The sequence below is a fragment of the Carettochelys insculpta genome, chromosome 1 (assembly GCF_033958435.1).
Source record: "Carettochelys insculpta isolate YL-2023 chromosome 1, ASM3395843v1, whole genome shotgun sequence".
Classification (NCBI taxonomy): domain Eukaryota; kingdom Metazoa; phylum Chordata; order Testudines; family Carettochelyidae; genus Carettochelys; species Carettochelys insculpta.
In genome coordinates, this window is record NC_134137.1 from 221,952,526 (window position 1) to 221,973,318 (window position 20,793).

At 46.0% G+C, this 20,793-nt stretch overlaps 1 protein-coding gene across 2 annotated transcripts in view; it reads right to left on the reverse strand.

Annotated features, from left to right (window-relative positions):
• Positions 1–556: 556 nt before the first annotated feature.
• The window catches only part of CCDC191 (coiled-coil domain containing 191), a 32,516-nt gene continuing 12,279 nt past the window's right edge, over positions 557–20,793 (reverse strand). For both annotated transcript variants that reach the window (XM_075000115.1, XM_075000126.1), the window contains exons 8-17: positions 19,306–19,496; positions 17,255–17,504; positions 14,551–15,026; positions 12,003–12,097; positions 9,747–9,829; positions 7,632–7,733; positions 5,508–5,651; positions 3,315–3,467; positions 2,672–2,826; positions 557–1,250 (exon numbers count right to left, since the gene is read on the reverse strand). In XM_075000115.1, the coding sequence (XP_074856216.1) occupies positions 1,118–1,250; positions 2,672–2,826; positions 3,315–3,467; positions 5,508–5,651; positions 7,632–7,733; positions 9,747–9,829; positions 12,003–12,097; positions 14,551–15,026; positions 17,255–17,504; positions 19,306–19,496 (1,782 nt within the window). In that variant the 3' untranslated portion in view covers positions 557–1,117. The remainder of the gene's footprint in view (positions 1,251–2,671; positions 2,827–3,314; positions 3,468–5,507; positions 5,652–7,631; positions 7,734–9,746; positions 9,830–12,002; positions 12,098–14,550; positions 15,027–17,254; positions 17,505–19,305; positions 19,497–20,793) is intronic.

Sequence of the window (20,793 nt, forward strand, 5' to 3'; positions counted from 1 at the left end):
TTGGCATGTGCTAAACTGGTAGAGTTAAATTAACCTAGGGGGACCCAGGCTTCAACATTGCTAGTTTAGCTTATGTTAAAGTTCAGCTTGCCTTATTCTGGACTAGAGTTTTAGAAGTTACCTGATTATGGTCAGTAGCTTGATCGAACTAACAATGCACTTCTAAATCCTAGTCTAGGCAAGGCCTGTGTGTGCACAGACAAAAAGGATTTGTGGGTACTATGAAAAATGATTTTTTTTTAGATGGAGCGATGACTTGAAACACCACTCAGCATCAAATACAGACAGTTTTATGCCTACACACAAGTTAGCTGATTGTGCTGTAATTTAGACGTGGTTGGTCCCTAACAACTAATGGTTTTGATGGTGCTCAACTGTCTACACAACGTTCTATGCTTGTGTTTCAAATCTTGATGGCTAACTCAATGGCAAAACACCTTCTAACATTTAGCTTCCCTCTCCTCCCCCAATATGACAGTTTACTAACAGTTCCTCATGTGGGCAGGGCTTTGTGTAAGGCTCAGCAGGACCTGGATTGTACAATGACGCAGCTGTCTTTGAGGGTAAAAGGACTCCAGTCATTTATTCACAAATACAGCCACCCTGTGCCCAATCTGAAGAAGAGAGTGCTGACAGGCATCCAGCACAAAAAGGCACATTTTGATTCTGCAGTTCCTGTCCCTTAGGGGAAGTGCAGCATGTCAATTTGACAGCTCTATGCTAAAGGCAACACAAATCTCCTGGGAGGTTTGAGAGCAAAGTTTGCATCTGGTCTGGAATTTATCCTGTCTTCATTCTCGTGTTCTAGCCCCTGCTCTCTGCCTGTGTGACAGGGTGTTGCTCTGGCATGTTCCCACTGTTGGGAAGCAGTCTGGCGGCTAGAGAGTGATACTAATCGTCCGGTTCCCACAGTCACCCCCAGTTTAGACAATGTTGAAAGCACTGCTTGAAACACATGTGATCCTGGGCCCTAGAACATCATCTCCACCCGCTGCTGCACAAACCAGGGAGAGCTCCTGTCATTCACAGGGCTGAGCTCATGTCACTGTGAGCTGCAACCTTCCCTGGAGGTCCACTCTGCTCATCAAGGAGGGAGCACTGCCCAGGCACTTCCTGGTCATCTTCCGAAGTCGGGGAGAATTTCGGCTACTCTCTTGCGTAATTGTGCTCTCCTGGCCTCCTTCTCTCTTTCCTCCTTCATCAGTGCTGGGTACTGCCTCCAGACCCTGAACATGGCCAGTACTATTCTCCTTTAAGAAAGGGAGGGAAAACAGATGACTGGACAGAGCCACCACACACAACCATTAAAAGTCTCTACTCTACTCTATTCTAGAGCAGCCAAAGACCCCCAGGTATCATCACCTCTAGTGCTACAGCCAGGGCAACGGCCAGTTAAAACTCTCCAGTGCAAGCAATTTCATTACAGATGTCAGTCATCTCAGAATACTAACGCTTTGCCCCTCTCTGTTGCCCTCTCCCCAGATCTCACTGGCAGGATTCTGCTGACAGCTCTGGAGAAGAAAGGTGGTCCATAAAGGCTAATGAGGGTCTTTTAGATAAAGGAGGTGAAGGCAGCTTCTCTATGGTGCTGTCCTTGTGGAGGGAGGGAGTGACAAGAGCAGTTTCATTCAGTCGGTTCAATGGCTTGTAGGCCCAGTCACCACACTTCTAGTCTCTCCAGATGGTCCTCTACTCCAGTTCGCTGTGTCTGTCCCCAATAACCAGACACCACCCTGATCCAGCTGCCTTAGCCATGGCAATCAGGTTCAGCATTAACCTATACAGGCGTGTGAGCTAAGTTTGCAAACTAAAATCAAAACACACAAGTTGATTTCACCGACTCTTCCCATGAGCCAACAATGGAGACTGTCAGCACAGATGCCATGTTTACCATACACCATCTGTACAGCTGAAATGTGATTACAGTCAGAAGGAGGAATGGGATTTGACTTCTCTGCTTCCTGCAGTGTCTTTGAGATTTAGCTCGTTGCTGTACTGTGTGTAACCAATGTCCTGGTATACCTGCACGACAGCACACCCATGGGAGAGTACATAGGAATCTATTCTGCTTCATTCATCAGCAGCAGAACTGTCAGCTGAGTTCTCACTGCAGAATTGGGTAAAAGGCGGAAAGAAACACTGGATTCTCAGATCCCAAGAGGTGTTTGCAACTAATAAGTTTTGGATTCAATAAACTGAGCCCACTCCATCTGCAAAGTCACTCAGAAGAACAGCTCTGGAAACCCTGCAATGTTATTGTCACACAATCACTTGACTTACTATCACTGTACTTAAAGTTTTTCTAAGCTGCTTTTTAACAGGACCTGTGTGGCCAGATTCACTGACTAACTCTGGAAGTTTCAACCATTCATCATCTTCTCCCGCCTGTCCCCCTCCACTGAACTCAGAACAGCTGAAAATGTTAAGGACCAATCTCCCTTTTCCAATCTGTGTGGAGCCATCTGGCCGCAGATGTTCTGCACCTACTGTCAGCCTCGTGCATGTCATGAGACCGTAACATCAGAAGCAAGACTTGCCTTTCACACATAAGCGACAACAGGGTGTTGTCTAAATGTGATGGGTTGAAGCTGAAAGACCAGACACTCAAAAATATCCCAGAGAGTAGAGACATGCCAAGTAAGAACTCCTCCCACGAGGGGAACACATTTACCTATCACTGTGCTCAGCGGCAATCTTCTGCTTTTCCCATAATGCACTCTTCTCCTCATTGACCAGGTCAAACCATGCCCAGAACAACTTCTTCTTGAGGGAAGCTGCATGGAGCCTGCTAGCTCTCTCTTCCAGAGCAGAGAGATCATCCTTGTACTGGGGAATGGACACAGGGAAAGAGACAAGCATATTCTCTTGTCCGCCCCATTGAACAACCACAGAAGAGTGACAAGAAAACCGTGAGAGAAGGTAATGGGCACAGGATGTGAAACACAGGCATGAAGGCAGTGGAAGAAAGGGGTAATGACTTAGGGGAGCAAAGAGGAGGCAGTGACTGAAGAGATGAGAAGAGGAACAATAAGAAGGGGGAGAGATAAAGAGAGGAGGGTGAGTAGAGAGGAGGGCCAGGGTCAGACATGAGATAATGTGGGCAGGGCAGATGGGAGAAAAGGGGCTGAGGAGGCAAGTGACATGTGAAAGGGAGGGCAGGGTGACACAACAGCAGGCAGTATGGAATGCCCCTGGGATGCAGGGCTCACCTGGAGCCCACAGGTGCATATGGCGGTAGGCCCTGAAGTTGGGTTTGCAGTGTGTGGGCAGCTGGTGGGATTCATAACAGTCCCTCCCCTTTGGACTGGGCTCACCTTTAACCAGCTCCGGAAACCTCTTCTGAGCAATATGAAGGAAAACCATTTCTCAGCCTGTGATATCTTCTCAGTGAGGCTTTCCTGGACATGCTGGAACCAACTTAGCAGGTACTTTCTTTGCAGTCCCAAGCAGTGGTGCTTTTGTGCCACCTGAGCAGAGTTAGGAAGGGAAGAAAAAAGCCGGTTACCTACACAAATACATTGTAGAGCTGTAGCCATGGAAATTCCATGGCAAAATTTCCTCAGCTTTATTGTAAAGGTCCCATGACACACCATGCCCACTTGTGCCATGCTTACACTGGCTAGCTTGTGTCTTCCTGACCAAGTGGCTGATCAGCTTGTGGCCCGAAGAGTGAGGAGTGAAAAAATCCCCTAATGACTGCAAGATGCTTTTCTTACACAAGACATAATGTCACACTGATTCTTAAGACACTAACAGCTTCAAATCATGGGAGGATCAAAGGTAATTGCATGTTCATCAGAAATGATTTGCTTTTATCAGCTTTGAATGTGCCATCTTTATTTCACCAAGTGCCAGTCTGTTCTTGTATGCAGGGACATGGGAGCACTCAGTTAAGGTTTAGTCCTCCCTTCTTCACTTCATATACAACTAGCATGTCTCCTCTTGCTCTTCTCCTTTCAAATCAAAGAGTCTGAGGGTCAAATTTTCAAAAGTCCTAAGGCCCAGCCCCTTAAAGATACTTAGGTGCTTGACACTAATTGGTGTAAGGTGCATTAAGTATCTTTCAGGATTTATGGCTATGTCCCACGCCCTTTCAGCGAGACTTCTGGGTTCCAACTGCCTAATTTACTGTTGCAAATAGACCCTGAACTCATAAGTAACCTAAGTGCTTGTAAGTAACCTAAGTGTTAATTCCACCCCCTAATCTTTTACTGTCACATATACCTCATCACATCTGTGCCCTTTTCTGGACCTGCTGTGCCTAGATTTTGAAGATGAGGCAGCCAAACCTGAAAGGCTATGTCTACGCTACAGAGATAATTTGAAAAAAGCCCTTCCAGACGATCTCTTCTGAAAGAACCTCTTTCGAAAAAGTGCAGCCACATACAAAAAAGCGGATCAAAAGAGTGATCTGCTCTTTTGAAACAGAGCATCCACACAGCCCCCACTCTTTCAAAAGACCGGGCCAAGGATCAAAAAATCAGGCAGCATGAGGACAGCTCTTTCAAAAGGAGGGCCTTGCGGAGCATCTACACGCTTTCATTTGAAAGAAGCTTTCGAAAGAAGGCGCTCTTCCTGAAACAGGAAAGGAAGAGCGCTTTCAAAAGGAGCACCGCATTCTTTCAATTTACTTTCGAGAGAATGCTTTTTGTGTGTAGATGCTCTGTGGGATCTTTCGAAAGAGCCCCCCCTTCTTCCGAAAAATCTTTTGAAAGAACTTGCTAGTGTAGACGCAGCCGAAGTGGTGTATGCTGGAGCCCTGCTCCTTTTCCTGAACCGATGGGACCCAACTACAAGGGCTGGATCTGAAAACATCCCAGCTCCACTAGGCTTTGGGTGGGTTGTCTCTGATCACTTCCTCCTGTCTGTGGAGTTGGCATAGAGTAGCTGCATACACTGCTTCTACCAGCCTCCTCTATCTCATGGAGCTTTGTGTGCGGCAGAGTGAATCTACAGATGAGTCCCAATGCCTTTCACCTTGCAATACACATAGCACAGTGAAGAAGTGGAGGCCAATGAGCGAAGGGCACACAGCTGCACCCACGCTGATTCCACAAGCAAGAAGCAACTGGAGATGAATAGTGACCCTGGGGAGCTCGAGGTCCCCACCAGGCTGAGCTTTAAGGATGACATGGTGATGCTGCCACAGCATCAAAAGGAAGCGTTAGGGCTGGGTCAAGTCTGATAATGATTTGACAGTATCAGGTCAAGGTTGAGGTGGCTGTGCTTGGCTTAGGTGTGGATCCAAGCCAGGCTTTAAAAGGAGGCCCAAGCAGACCTCTACTCTGGCTAAAATCCACTGATTGAATATTGGAAACATCCTCTGTGAAGGAATAGTGCAGTGCCCTGCTTTGGAAGGGGGAAGGACTCAGTTTGCTAATAGTTTTTCCCATCTCCTTCAGACTTCAGAAGCCATTACTCATTTCTCCCCCAAAGCCCCATTTAGCAGCTGCTGCCATCATTTCTCTTCCCCTCTCAAGAGCCCACTTCCTCAGTAGGCACTTTACCACCATGTTTTCCTTGGCTTGCTTCCTCAGCCGCTTCCAAGGCTCCAGCCCCTGCTTTCTCAGAAGGACCTTCTCATAATGGTCTCTGGCTTTTGCGAGCAGCTGCCGCTCTCTCTCCAGCCTTCTCTTCTTCTCCAGTTCTTTCTGCAATTCAAAGAGCAGCAATTTAACTTATCCTGGGTAAATGGATGGTGAGGCACAGAACCACAAAACCACAGCCAGCAAGTAGATGGAGATTCTGACCTGGGCAGGAATATGAATTTGCTGCTCATTTAACTGCACATTGACTTAGCCCAGGGGTCGGCAACCTGCGGTTCCGGAGCTTCCTGTGACTCTTGAAGGAGTCATTTGTGGCTCCGGACACGGCCGTCACTGACTCCTCCGCAGCTCCCTGCCCTGCCACTGCTGAAACAATAGAACTAAATTCAGTTGGTTTAATGGCCATTATATTAACTGAATTAAGTTATATTGTTTCAGTGGTGTCGTCCAAAGCTGCTGTGACGCCACTGGAGCCCTGGGAGAGAGCATTCTGACCCCAGAGCGGACACTGGAGAGGGCAGTTTTGTGTTCGCCCTCCTCTGCACATCTGTGTCTTCCATGTTGGCAGACGCCAGCTGGCTCCCTGCCTCCCCTCCACCAGCTGTAGGTCAGCAGCAGGGCGCTGTGCCAGGTAAGATGAGCACATCTGGAGGCGGGGGAAGACAATGGGTGCAGGGGGATGGAAGGGGAATTGGCACTGCTGGGTCTCTAGTGGGAACTTTCGTGCAGCCAGTGGCAGCCCCTCCACCTGCCTCTGCCACAGGCAACAAGCACCCCCAGGCAAGGCCCAGCCGCAGAGCTCGCAGGAGCGTATAGCAGCCTGGGTGCAGAGGACGCATGTGCTCAAATCTGCGGCTTTCAGTTCCTGGCTGTGCTGAATGCCTGAGCCCCAACCTGCAGAGCACAGCTAAGTTCAGTAGCCCTTACAGCTGGGCAGCACATCCCATCCACCCAGAGCTGGCTCAGTGTAACTCAGGTGACCTCCCCAGCTGCTGCTCCTGCTGTCTGGCTCCACAGAGGATGGAACCAGCCTGCTGCAGCCAAGTAAGAGCATCCTCGTACCCTCCCGAGCCTGGCTCCCTGTCCCACCCCAGTGGGGAATGTCTCAGGTAAGTTTTCAGTAAACTTTCCTCTCTCCTCTCTTTGGCCCCGAGGAGCCCCTCTCTTCCCCGGGTACAGGAACTGAGCTCTTCTGTCCCCTGCAACCTATGTAAAGTGTGAAGAAATACAATATGTAAAAAGTTTGTGAACTTCCTGCAATAAACATGTGTCGCATTGCAAATCATTGTGTGTGCACTGTTCTTAAAACAGGGGTTACAAAAAGCATGGTTTGATGTTATTTAGTAAGGACCGTCTCATGTTCACACGCATTGTGGCTCTTGAAGCATTGACTTCATAACTGAATTTCAAAAAAGTGGCTCTTCTTGCTATTTTGCTGTGGACCCCTGACCTAGCCACAGCCTCTCCAGGAGGATGATTACCTGCACTGACAAAAGAACCCCTCACAATGGCCTGGGTAGCATCTACACTGAAGTGCTACAGCAGCATTTTTTAGAGAGGAAGCATATCTGGGATTTAAAAGAATTAATTGCTACAGCTCATTCCCAAGCAAAAGCCTTGAGATGGTGGTTCCTGCCTGGTGGAAATGGTTGGTGTGCCAGAAGAGAGACACCCAATTTGTTGGGGGGAAGCTGCTGCACTGTGGAACTCTTTCTATCTTATTAGCATTAGAGCAGCAGGGTACAGGGACATGAATGAAAGGAGCAACCCAGAACGATGTGTGAGGACAGCACAGTCACCCACGGTGCAGGCTTCCCCCACACAACCTCACTGATGCACCTCAAACTGGACAAAGCCTCTGCAGGGATGGACAGAGTGTGGTGTCCCTGGCCTGTTCAATCCCCAGCTTCTGTTGAAACCATCAGTAAGGGAGCATCCACCAGTGATGGTGGGCTTTATTCTCTAGACCCTAGTAAACTAACTGAGATCCGGAATCATTTCATGCTGGCCACTGAACAATTGCCCAGGGGCTTTTGCTCTCCACCAATGCGGCTGTGGGACAGAAGCATGCAGTGTTCTGCATACCAGTTTCTGCTGTCTCCTTTCCTCCCGCCTCTTCTCCTTCTGCGCCTCTTTTTCAGCAGCCTCCTTCCTCTGACGCTCTTCTTCTTCAGCCTTTAGCTGCACCTTGGAAGAAGGACATGGCTGGGACTAAACCAGATTCACCATTTTTGAACTTTCACAGGAACAAAGATCATTCAGACCAATGACCAAGGTGAGCATCCTGCCTCTAGCAGTGACCAGCACCTCTTGTGTAGGCATGTGCATTAGGGTGAGGAATGACATTACTTCCTGACACCTACAAGTGATCACTGAATAGCCTGAAGCCTAGCATATGACCATCTTTCCCTTTGCCTGAATAGCTTTACACATCACTAAAGGCTGTCCAGACCCAGTATCTCACTCGGCCATGATTTCCACAGGTTGCCTCTATCATCTGAGATGTTCTACTTTTATTCACACACAAAAAGCACCATGCAGTTAGTGTTATGGTGGCTCAGCTGTATTTCCCTGATCTGCCATGGACATTTAAAATCAAGGAAGTTGTTTCACTGAGGCAACATTCACACCCAGCGCAACACCCTTCTCCAAGTATTTGCCCGTTCTTGCCAAAATCTTCCCACATGCCAACACCTTTTGAAGCACAATCATTTTCAATTCAACAGCACTGTCACCTTCAGAGCACACAGCAAAGCGCCAGAAAACCACACTGCCTAATTCCTCAAAGCACATACATCGCAGATGGGCAGGAAAGTTGTTTTATTGGGGCTGAGGCAACATTGACATCCAGCACAACACCATTCAGCAAGCATTCATCTATTTGGTTACATGGTGAAACAATGTGGGCCCTGGCTTGATCCACCAAATCATAGAGAGGTTTTAACTGGTTAATTGTCCTCTACCCAGCTCCCTTCCAAAATGAGGCAAAACATCAGCTGCTGTAGGATCCTTATTCTGAGTTTCCTGATTGCAATGCAAATAACTTTGTAACCTCAATGTTGTATTAACAACAGTATGTTGCATTAAGAGGACCCCTCTGTCAAAGGAACATCTACGACAAATTCCAGCAGAGTCCCTAACCTTTGAGAGCCCTTGTGATAGAAGGACTATGGAGACAGGCATGACCCCGTTCCATTCTACTTAACTCAGGCATTTGGAGAGGTGCTGCTCTGCCTGAAAGGAGCAGGGCTCAGGATTTCATGTGGATGTATATGATCATCTGACTTTCAGGATTTATTTTCGCTATAAGAAGATAATTCACATCTAAACAACTTCCTTCCTGCCTCTAACTTTCAAGGCATTTGTTTAAAACTGCTGCCTGAGGACATACAGGTTGGAAATCCTAGAAAATACTTTCCAAAGGTTAGAGTGGAGCGAACCATATTAATTACACAAACACAATCATCATTATTTGCTGGCAGACATTTAGTACTAAATGAAGGTTTTCCTGTACCAGAACAGACTACATGATGTTATAGAGGAAGGTAGAAAAACAACACATACCTGGCCAGAAGTGCAATAGTGCATGTGGATGGAGCAGGGGAGAAAATTCCCACCTGAGCCCTGTCTATGATAGCTAACATCAGATGTCCAACTACTTTCCTTAGGTTTAAGGACCTTGTGAAAGAAGAGATGGTAGCACTTTGGACCAGCCCAGGATTTTCCAGAGACTCCCTCCAGATGTGCAAGAACCTTGTTTCTGAGAGTGCTGAAGATACAGCATGTTCATCCCAAGGAGCAAGAGAAGCAGAGTCTAGCATTTCACACTAAGTGGTGATCCATGTGGATCATTCAGCAATGAAACTGATGGGCTCTGAAGAGAATCCTAACCCACCCCCTCGACTGGAAGGATAGTAGGCATGAAGGATGGGCTTGGGAGAGAGGCAGAAGTGGGGAAAAAATGAGTGCCCTCTGTGCTTCAGAAGGGTGGTCAATCACTCACCTTGGAATCCAGTGATAAACCCTCTTAGCCCTGCCAGGACATCCCCGGGTACAACCTGGTGTCTATTGGACATTTACCAATGGGCTCAAGTTCATCATTTAAATGAAGGTAGTGCATTTCCCAGCACTTATAGTGAGGTGCTTCCATTCACACTCTCTTAACTGGGGTGTATTCATTTAGCTCTTGGCTTTACTTACAAGTTTCTCCTCTTCTCTTTTTTTCTTGGCCTCTTCCAGTTCCCTCCTCCGTTCTGCTCGGTGGATTGCTCTCTCTTCCATGGCTAGAGAATTAGGACCAAGGGAAAATGAGAATTAGTATACATGACTTGCACTTTCTGGCTCAGCAAATCTTCTATTATATATGAATTTGCATAAATAATTGCACAGCATCTTGGTTAAGACTAATTTTGGGTTTTTCTTTGGTAAATACTCAAGTACTGGCTAGATGGTGTTTCCTGGCACTAGTCTACATGATTCTATAGAATGCATTTGCATAAATAGAACCAGAAAACTAGCTGTATAAGGAAGAACAAGGACTCACCTCTGGTGGAAGCTGAATGGTTAAATAGATAGTTCTTTTTCCCTAGTCCACTATTTGTGCCTATCTAAATGCAGCAATCCATACAGGAGGTGCAATTCAAAAGGGCTATCTCAATGGGAATGTCATCATATTTCTATTACTGTCTTTCATGTCCCAGGTCCTTGGGGTTCGGTGAGGGAAGAGGAAGGCAGAACCTAACACCAAAGCTCAACTGTACCATTTTGCTAGAATAATTAAACTTCTCTCGCAGGTTTCACAGTGCAAGTATCTTTAACCGACAAAAAGGGAGAGGTGCAAAGTGCAGCAGCAAGATATTGGGGCCCATTAGCAAAGTTTACCCCTCAGGGCAGCTCCAGCACTCTCACTTCACAGAAAAGCCAGTATTCAACATGTGTGTTCATAATATCCTTTTAGCATGTGATGTTAGGGTAGGGAGTTGTGCCTTATATGGGTTCTACAAAGCACGCTGGATATTTACGGAGCTATAAACAGCACTTACCAGCATTTAATTTCAGTGTATATGGATAAGACATCCCTGGCCTGAAGGGCTTTCCAAGTAAATAGGAAAAAATACACAGCTGTCCCACACTTCTGGCTTACATACTATGGAGAGATGAGAGCTCTTTCCTTTCTTCATCCCTCACACCAACACCTCTGCTTTGCCCTCTTTATGTTCATACTAGTATCTATGTTGGTGAGGCAATTAGGGAAATTCAGTCTCATGCTTTTGGTCATCAGCTGATTTTCAGCTGGGGTCAGGAAGGATTCTGCCCTTGGCCACCATTTCACAACTGGCTGAAGGAATTATATATTTTCTTTCTTCCTTTGAAACATCTAATTCCAGTCAGAGATGGAGACAGAATGCTGACTCAATGGGACCAATGGTCTGAGGCAATAACTACAAATCCCATGAGCCCATATATATAACTGTGTGATCCTGGCTAATATGCTCAGAATTAAACTGACTTCCATAATTGGGGTTGAGAAGGAAATTTCCTACAGACTAGATTGGTAGCTTTCTTTGCCTTCCTCTGCAGCATTAAGTGGGTTCATCTTCTAGGATCTTCCTCTTTGTGGGCTTATCCCACAAAAACCAACTTCTTGCCAATGTATGGGTCTCAACTGTTGGAGCAACTTGGCCGTGCCTTTTTTCTGGGTGCATCTAAGGCAGGGATCAGCAACCCCCAGCACAGGTGCCAAGAGTGCCACGCAAGCCAATTTTCATGGGCACATGAAGTGGGAGCTCAGCCCGGCTCTTCCTGCCCCATGCAGCTGAGCGCTTGCTCAAAGCCATGCCGCTTGGGGATTAACAAAAGACCAGCTAATGCTACCAACCACCACCTGAATGGTAAAGCTCTGCATCTGACTTTATTTATTAATGAAGCCATTGTAAATAGGACTGTTGGTGACTTTAAGAAGTATCGCCAGCACTCGGACCGTACATAGGGTCAAAAGGTCAAATTTCAGCACTCGGCCAGGGAAAGATTGCTGACCCCTGATCTAAGGACACCCATTTTCTGGGGCCTCCACGTTTTGCAGGATAACTTTTCCTGATTTGGACTTCTACAGACGCAATAAAATTACTATGGAGCAACTGTAGCACGTTTCTGTTACCTAATCACTATTGCCAGATGACAAAGATAGCTTGCTACAGTCGCTAGAGCCACAAACATGGCAGCCAAAGATGACAAATGTCTCTGGCTTCCCTTTCCAGCTGCTGGAAAAGTGGCATAGGGACCTGTCCCTGGACTGGAAGACTCTATGGAGCAGCATGGGCACAGCTGGTCCAGTGGGATTTTGATTCCCTGCAAAGGGAGGATTGTACAGAGGCATGGCCAGAGGGATGTGGACAGGAGGAGATGCTATTCTATGGAAAAGTCGGGAATGGCCTTTGCTACCCAGCTGAACAATACCTTTCAGTATGGGATGAACGGAGGTCAGCGTATTTGAGCTCCTCCTGCTTTGGATCACAGTCTTTGTGCTCTCTGGCCCCAAGGGCACAGGTGATCTGTGAAATGAGAGAGAAAAGAAACTAGTGTCATTGCCTTCCATAGGCACGGAGATTTTGTGTATGATAATTAAGGGTAATAATCAGAATCTAGAACTTCTTGTCACAACTTTGCTGCAGTCTGTGTGACCTTGCGGAAATCATTCAGCCTCTCTGTGTCCCAGTTTCTCTTTCTGTAGAACAAGGTTAGTGATAAATTTCTATAACACAAGTGGGTTGTGAGACTCAGTTAATTAAAGCCTGTGAAGTATATTAAGATCTGTGGCTGAGGGATATTACAGAAGCACAAAGAACTAGATAGTGTTATAGTAAATAAATCCACTTTACTCCTATCACTGACAATAATAGAGCATCTTGCCTCCCAAAGTGTCTTACAAGTTGAACTTGCCCTTGGGGCAATGCAAAGTGGTCAGAGAAGTATTAAGGATCTGACCTACCTAACAGCACCCTTGGCATTATCTCAAAAGGAAGAGTAATATCTAATGTACCATTAACACCTCTTTCAGGTATTACCATGGAAGTGCTGACCTAAATTACCTTGTTTAGCTTGTCAGAAGGAAACAAACAAACGAGCAGTCATGTAGCACTTTAAAGACTAACAAAATAATTTATTTGGTGATGAGCTTCTGTGGGGGCAGACCCACTTCTTCAGATCTGGAGATAGTGCTGTACTGGAAGTGGCATGACGATTTTACAACACAGAGGCTACGTCTACACGTGCCCCAAACTTCAAAATGGCCACGCAAATGGCCATTTCGAAGTTTACTAGTGAAGCGCTGAAATAAATATTCAGCACTTCATTAGCATGTGGGCGGCAGCGGCAGCGGCGCTTCAAAATTGACGCTCCTTGCCGCCGCATGGCGCGTCCAGATGGGGCTCCTTTTCGAAAGGACCCCGCCTACTTCGAAGTCCCCTTATTCCCATCCGCTCATGGGAATAAGGGGACTTCGAAGTAGGCGGGGTCCTTTCGAAAAGGAGCCCCGTCTGGATGCGCCGCGCAGCGGCAAGGAGCGTCAATTTCGAAGTGCCGCTGCCGCCCGCATGCTAATGAAGCACTGAATATGCATTTCCGCGCTTCATTAGTAAACTTCGAAATGGCCATTTGCGTGGCCATTTCGAAGTTTGGGGCACGTGTAGACACGGCCAGAGATAAAACAATTGAAATAAAAACTAACAAAGCAGATAGACAGGACAGAAAGGAGGGGCAAACAGGGGCAGGAGGAGGGGAGAGAATTAATAACTCAGTGTCCTGCTTGAGATCACTACGAATATCAAAGATGGGGAAGCTATCTTTGTAATGCATAAGGTAATTGCTACCTCTATTCAGGCCAAGTCCCAAAGTATTAAATTTGAGCATAAATTGCAGTTCCCGTTTCCTTTTATAACTTGCTGTTAAAGTGTCTTTGTTGTAAGACCCATATTCTCGGGTCTGTAACAGTATGGCCCACTCCACTGAAATGCTCACTAACAGGTTTATGTGTATTCAGATTTCTAATATCTGCTTTGTGTCCATTCATTCTTTGGTGAAGTGATTGTCCAGTCTGTCCAATATAGATAGCGGAGGGACATTGCTGGCACATGATGGCATATTTAACAGTGGCTGAGGTACAGGAGTATGAGTCCCTAATCCTGTAACTAACATGGTTAGGTCCAGTGCTAGTGTCTCCAGAATAAATATGTGGACAAAGTTGGCAATGGGGTTTGTTGCAAGCCTCTCAGAGTACAGCATCATGTTCCAGTATTGGCTGTAAGTTATTGAAGAAGCACTGCAAGGGTTGGAGCTGAGGGCCATAGGTGATGACAAGTGGTGTTCTATTATTGACCTTCTTGGGCCTGTCTTGAAGTAGTTCGTTTCTGGGTATTCATCTGGCCCAGTCAGTCAATGTTTTTTTACTTCTCCTGGTGGGTAACTAAGTTTTATGAATGCTTGGTAGAGATCTCGAAGTTTTTGGTCTCTGTCAGTAGGACTGGAGTGGATGCGATTGCATCTAAGGTCTCGACCATAAACAATGGATCATGTGGTGTATTCTGGATGGAAGCATATAAGTGAGTGTAGCAGTCAGTGGGTTTGTGGTAGAGAGTGGTATTTATCTACCCTCACTAATTTTACATTTGCCAAAGAATGAATGAATACAAAGTAGAATTAATTAATTTTCTCTCCCCTCCTCCCCGCCCTTCTGTCCTCTGTCGCTGATTTGTCAGTGCTGTACTGGAAATGGCGAAATCCAAAACAATTGAAATAAAAACTATCTCCAGCTCTCAAGAAGTGGGTCTGCCCCCCGAAAGCTCATCACCAAATAAATTATTTTGTTAGTCTTTAAAGGGCTACATCATTGTTGGTTTGTTTTGTTAGGATACAGACTAATACAGCTAGTTTGTTACTTGTCAGAGGGAATAAGATGTTCTGGATAGTACAATCCACCCACACCTACGGCTTAGCAAAGCTGCTATACCTTAAAAGTGACACGTTCTCGCAACTTGATGGATCCCCTCCCTTCAGCATTTTTTCCTTAGTTTTTGGGACTAGATTATTGAGTGCCATGGTAACAGCTGTGGCTTGCTGTGCCTCTTGCTCAACCCTCTTCAGCCTTTGGTTTTCCTGCAGTTCAAGGATCATCTCCCGCTGTTCTTGAAGCTGCCTTCTCTGCTCTTCAATCAGCTGCTGCTGGAAGGCATGGCGGTGCTCAAAGTGTTCCCCAAAGACAGGGACCATTTTTTTGTCAGGGGCCGCAAACCACTGTGTAGGACTGAGTGTTTGATTACTGGATTTGGCATGATCCTGTGAATTCACAGCAGCATGTTGCAGGGTAACCTGCCAGGCATGCTTGAGCTTCTTGCACAGACGAAGACTGGGTGTCTGACCAGCACTGGGGCAGCAGGGCTCGATGGGACTGATGGGTTCCTCCAGAAGAAGAGGTGTTTCAATCACCTGCAAAGAAGGATTTGCACTGACTGAAGTCAATATATCTGCTGCTCTTAAAGACATAGGAGCTTTTTTCTGAATAGAGCAACAGTGAACTTATTCTGGGAGAAAATGTAACCACAGGCATGTACTCTCTCAATAATTCTTACTAATTTCAGTGCTGTCCCAGTGTGGGAGAAGATACAGGATCTAGTAGGTGAGTCTACGCTGCCCAAAGATTCCCTGATGGGTGATTCTTGAACTGGCCAAACCCATCTGGCTTATAGCTAGTACAGTCTTCCCCTGCCTTACAGGGGTAATTTGTTCCTGAAAAAACCCTCTTAGGGTGAATTCTTGTAAGTTGAAAATGTAATTACATTAATTTCAATGGGAAAAAATTGTATGCCTTCCTGAGCCCCAAAATGTACACCATTTATGCTAAAACAACACCAAATCCCATTAAATCCAGTGCAAGGGGGTGGGCTGGGCAGGGCAGGGCAGAGGAGGGCACAGGGAGGCAGCCCGGCCCGAGCACAGGTTAGGTTAAGTGGGGAGGGGGCACTGCCAGGGGCTGGCCGCATGGGGAGCTAGGCAGGCACAGGGGGCCTCCGGCTGGTGAGGGGCGATGCCTCTGTCATGCGGGGCTGCATGGCAGAGAGGCCCTACCGGTGGCAGCCAAGGTGGCAGCGGCGGGCGAGCCAGGCGCTAAATGGGAGGGAGAACCACAGACGGCGAGCGGTGCCTGAGGCACAGCTGTGCAGGGCAGGCGGCGGTGGCCCCCTAGCCACCCCACGGGGTGAGCTGGCAGCAGCGGGGCTGGGATGGGCTGCACGCCCAGCATCCATGTCTCGCAGAGCAGCATAAATCTACTGCTGGGACTCAGACAAGTCTATATCCCTGTACCAGACTGGCACCCTCTCGCAGGGCACTGCCGCCCCCGCCTGCGCGGCCTCTTCGTCAAGACCAATGCAGCAGACTCCATCCCCTTGGTGCTTGCCTACCAGAGCTGCCAGCCTCTAAATTGGCCCTTTTAAATGCGAAGAAATGCCTCGTAAGCTGAAGTAGGAAGGGTCTTGTGACTCAGAATTTCTGTAATGTAGTTGATGACTCAGGGGCTATTAAGAAGAGCAGGTCTAAACCCAAAGACCATTAACACAATCTTATCTGCACTGGGGTGTTCCGATTCAGCACTAAGGCTAAGATTGAAAGAAATGCTAATGCTACAAAGTGGTCTACAGCACCAATCTGGCTAATTAATTAAAATGTAAAAGGGAATGATTCACCATGGCATTATACCAGCTTTACACCACACAGCTGCACAGAAATTAAAATAGCTCAACGGTCATAGAACTACAGCATGGTGATAAACCAGGCCCTAACTTTGGACATGTGGCCTTTTCTGTCAGAACTGTATGACTACTGAATACCTAAGTCTGAGATCTACTTCCTAGGCCAAATTCTACCCTCTTTTACAAATATGACACTCCCATTAGAATGGTGTATCTCAGTGAAGATGCAAACATGGAACTGGGGAATTTTGCATTCACTTATCCCCATGCAACCCTATTGAGCTCAGAAGAGTTGCACTGGTATAAGTGAAGGACATGAGTATACATTCATTTTTTGTTATTCTAGATTATGGTAGCACCTAGAGGACTCAGTCGAGTATCAGAGCCCTATTATGCTAGGAGCTATACACACCTAAGGAAGATGGTCCTGGCCAACAGCTTACAATCCAACTGTGTACATGTTTATTGTTTGCTTTGTGATATATGTTATCTAGACATTTCTTGGGCCAGATTCAGCTCTCTTGCTCTTTAAACTCAGTGGGAGAGCACTAGATTAACCTAGGTCAGAATTTGGCACTTTCTCCTAATACAGTGATTTTATTCACTATAAATGGTTCTTTGGCATACTGAATCATAACAAAAGTGACTTTAGTCTCTCTTCAAAAGAGATTCAGAAGGTATGAGACTCAATTTGGTAGACACTGTTGGATTATACTTTAAAAAAAAATCAGCCCCTAGTGATTTCCTAAGTTTACTCCCTTCCCATTAACCTCTGATCTTCAACGACTCGTTACTGGAATGCCTGAACTATTTCTGGAAAATGATGTAATACAGCAGGTACATGAAGCTGTACTAGGGAAATGCCCAACCCTGTGTCATAAACCACAAGAGAGGTTAATTTTTAGAGCTCTGATTCATCACTGTGGGAGGGACGTTGATGAGGAACAACATGAGAAAGAACTTTACCTCCTCTTGCCTCACAAGCTGATCACGGGCCATATTCCTCATCTTGGTTCTACTGACCTCCTGTGATCTTTCAGTACTAAGTTTCCCCACTGATGCTGCCTCCAGCAGCTGTGCCATCTTTTTCCTAGTTTCCTCCTGTTTCAACTGCAGCTCTCTCTTTTCAGCCTCGGCTCGGCTCCAGAGCTGCCAGTCTGTAAAGCAGCAGCGCAAAACCCGTCTCCGGTTATGCTCAATAGCCAACTGTTTTTTCCTGGAAAATAAAGCACTTCTATTAACAACAGATAGGGACCAGACCTCTCTCTCAGCCTGGTTATCATTGATATTGATACCAATGATACCCTTTTCTTACCTAGCACTTTTCATCAGTAGCTCTCCAAGTACTCTACAAAGTAATTCAGTGTTATTATCCCCCTTTTAAACATGAAGAAGCAGAGGTACCAAAGCATGAAGGCTGTGTCTACACTGGAGAGTTCTGTTGACAGAACAGGCCTTCTGCTGACAGAACTGACGGAGCGTCTACACTTTTAAAGCCTTCTGTCAGACAGAGTCTTGACAGACCTTTGCTCTTGCCTCAGTTATCCCTCAAAAATTTGAGGCATAACACGTCTGTTGATGGAGTTCTGTCAACAGCAGTGCAGTGTAGGCACTTCTGTCGAAAGAGGGGGCCTTCCGGTTCACCAGGCAGCCCTCTTTGCAGAGCTTCCGGTCAGCAGTTCTGTTGGCAGAGGGCAGGGCAGTCTGGCTGCTCTCTGTCAACAGAGTGGATTGCTCTGTCGATCTGCTTTTGTGCGGAGATGCACTCTGTCGACAGACATTACTGTCAACAGATGCTTATAGTACAGACATAGCCAAAGTGACTTGCCCAAGGAGGTTCAGCAAGCTAGTAGAATAACTGAGCCTAAAACCCAGGTCTCCTGAATCCAGCCCAGTACTCTAGTCATTAGGCCACAGCACCTCTCCAGCTGATGGCCTTTACCAAATGGATGGAATAATCCAGTGCCACTCATGAAATTTCCTATTTTTCTGAGTTCTTCTAGATATCACTTGATTCTGGAAGTCTTTGAAAACCATCTACTAAAGGTGAAAGAATGCTTGTGGCATACAGAAAAGGTATGAACAAGGTTATTTCAATAGATTTTCCTGCTTACTTTACAGTCCCCATCCTCTTTGTGCTATAGACACTCTTTCCCTCACCAGGGCTGTGGCTATATTAGTGAGTTTTGTCAACAGAACTGGTAGAATGTCCACAAAGAAAATGCATTTTGTCAACAGTATGTCCACAAAAGTCAGCACTTCCACCAACAACCTCCTGCCTCTTCCAGATGAGGAAGAGTGCCTTTTCAACAGGTTCTGGCAACAAAAAAAGCCGTGTAGACACTCTGTTGGGGCCTCCTCTCGACAGATGGGGCATCCAGAACAATGGGCAGCCCTGTCTGCTGTGCTTCCAGGTTCCTGTTTTATCAAGAGAGTAGGCAGACAGTCCAGCCCTCTGTTGACAGAATAGAGTGCTCTTCCGACTGGTTTTTTTGTGTGACCCCACTCTGTCAAAAAGATGTTTTGTCAGGAAATCTCTTCCGACAGTGACTTCTGTCGACAGACTGCTGTAGTGTAGCCCTAGCCCAGTTGTCTGCAGCTGAGATTTAGCCCCACTTGCAGAATACTGTGCTGTCTGTGGGGAGTCCAATCAGCAAGTTCCTTTGAAAGGCATCAGGCCTAACTAATCTCTGATGTAACGCCAATCAATGACTGGATTCATCAGGCATGAATTTGTCTCCTCATGTGTTTGTGGCCTGGAATAAAGAGTGAGCCAATGAGGGAGGTTCCGCAGAAGGTATTCCGAAAAACTATAGGTTGTTGGAAAGAGATGTTCAAGTACCTGCTCACCTCCAGATTCATTTCAGTCTATGCCATCATGTCTCCAACTACGGGTGATGTGTAGATTTACTATGAACAAGGCTTTCCACACACTCATAAAGAAACCATACCATTTCACAACCTTCCTCTTAGCACTAGACTCTGTTTGAAGGCTGCTGGTTTCTAAGGGTAGCTACCTGTTTTGATCCCTGAGACGAGTCTCCAACTGCTGAGTCTCCTGTTCCAGCTTCTGGACCCACATATAGTCCCTCCAGGCTCGCAGGGCCTTCATCTGGCACTTCCAGTCAGCAAGGGCCTTGGCTTTCCCCATTTTAATCCTATGATCCAGAATGAGTTTGTACCAAGCGGAAAAATGCTCCTGTAGGCACTGCAGCAAAAAAGTGCATAGAGCCAGTGAGCAAGAACATATAATCACACAAATGCTGAGTCTCACAATCCTTCCCTTGGCTTTTCTTTTTAACAACCTTATATCTTCGAACCCACAGCAAACAGTTCTGGAGGGCCGAAAATTAATGTGACGATAGCAATACTTATCATGCAGTTCTAATTGGAAAAGTGACTGTAAAAATAGTACCATGGAACTCCATGTCTATTGTTTCATGGTGACTCCAAAAAAAAAAAAAAAAAAAGCGCTCACTTTACAAGTAAAAAGGAATACATCATGAGACACAAATGCAGAAATGTAATTCTAGAATCAGGATTGTCCCTAAATACAGAAAGCACAGGATTCCAAAGAAGACTGCCCTATATGTAGATATTTTTTCCAAAATAGTCTATAAATTGTAAACTGCTCTTTAAAGACTAAGAAAAAATCAAAGCTAAAATTTACGATGTGACATAGTCACCCTCAGTTCACTGGGATGCTAAAGTTTTTTCCACCAAAGAGCAATTGTTTTGATTGCACCTGGGAGCCATTTACCTTGGACAAGAGAGCAATTTGCTATCTAATCTACCTCTTAATTCTAACCCTGTCACAGGAGATGCTCTTCATTTCAATACTCCAAGTGGGTCAGCTCATAATTCCTCAGCTGTTCCTCTTTTGTTATAACATCCTGTATTAATTGCATCAACATTCTCAGACATGAAAGTCTAAACTGAGAATTATGAAGAGGACAAAATGTCAACATGTTAGCTACTTCAGTTAATAATGAAGGATTCATTATTGCTTATCTCTGCTCACCCGCAATTTCTGCCCTTGCAAATCTACAGCTCACATTATACCAGTCTTAAATCTCCCAGTGGTTTCATTTGGACTCTTCACTTCCTATCTTAAATTGTGGGATGGTGCTCCTGCACAGACTCCACTCTGGCAACAGTGACATTTGAGTTGCAAACAGAATGATCCTTTGGAATTGCTGGCTTCTGAATTTGAGAGCCAAGGGATTTTTCTATATTAAATATGCTACCAGTATATATGATGCAACTGTAAGTGATGACTGACCTATTAATTAAAACTATAGTGTGGTATCCTTTATGCCTCCACACAAAGAGCGTTTTTCCTTATAATGAGTTTACTCACCCTATATGGTGTTCAGTACAAAAGGGGCTTTTAAATTCCAGATATTTAATAAAACTATGTTTAAAACACTGAATTTGTCTCACTGCTTTGAGACTTTCATTTCCATTCTGCAAATTTTGTCTTTGACAATTAGCAGAAATGGTAG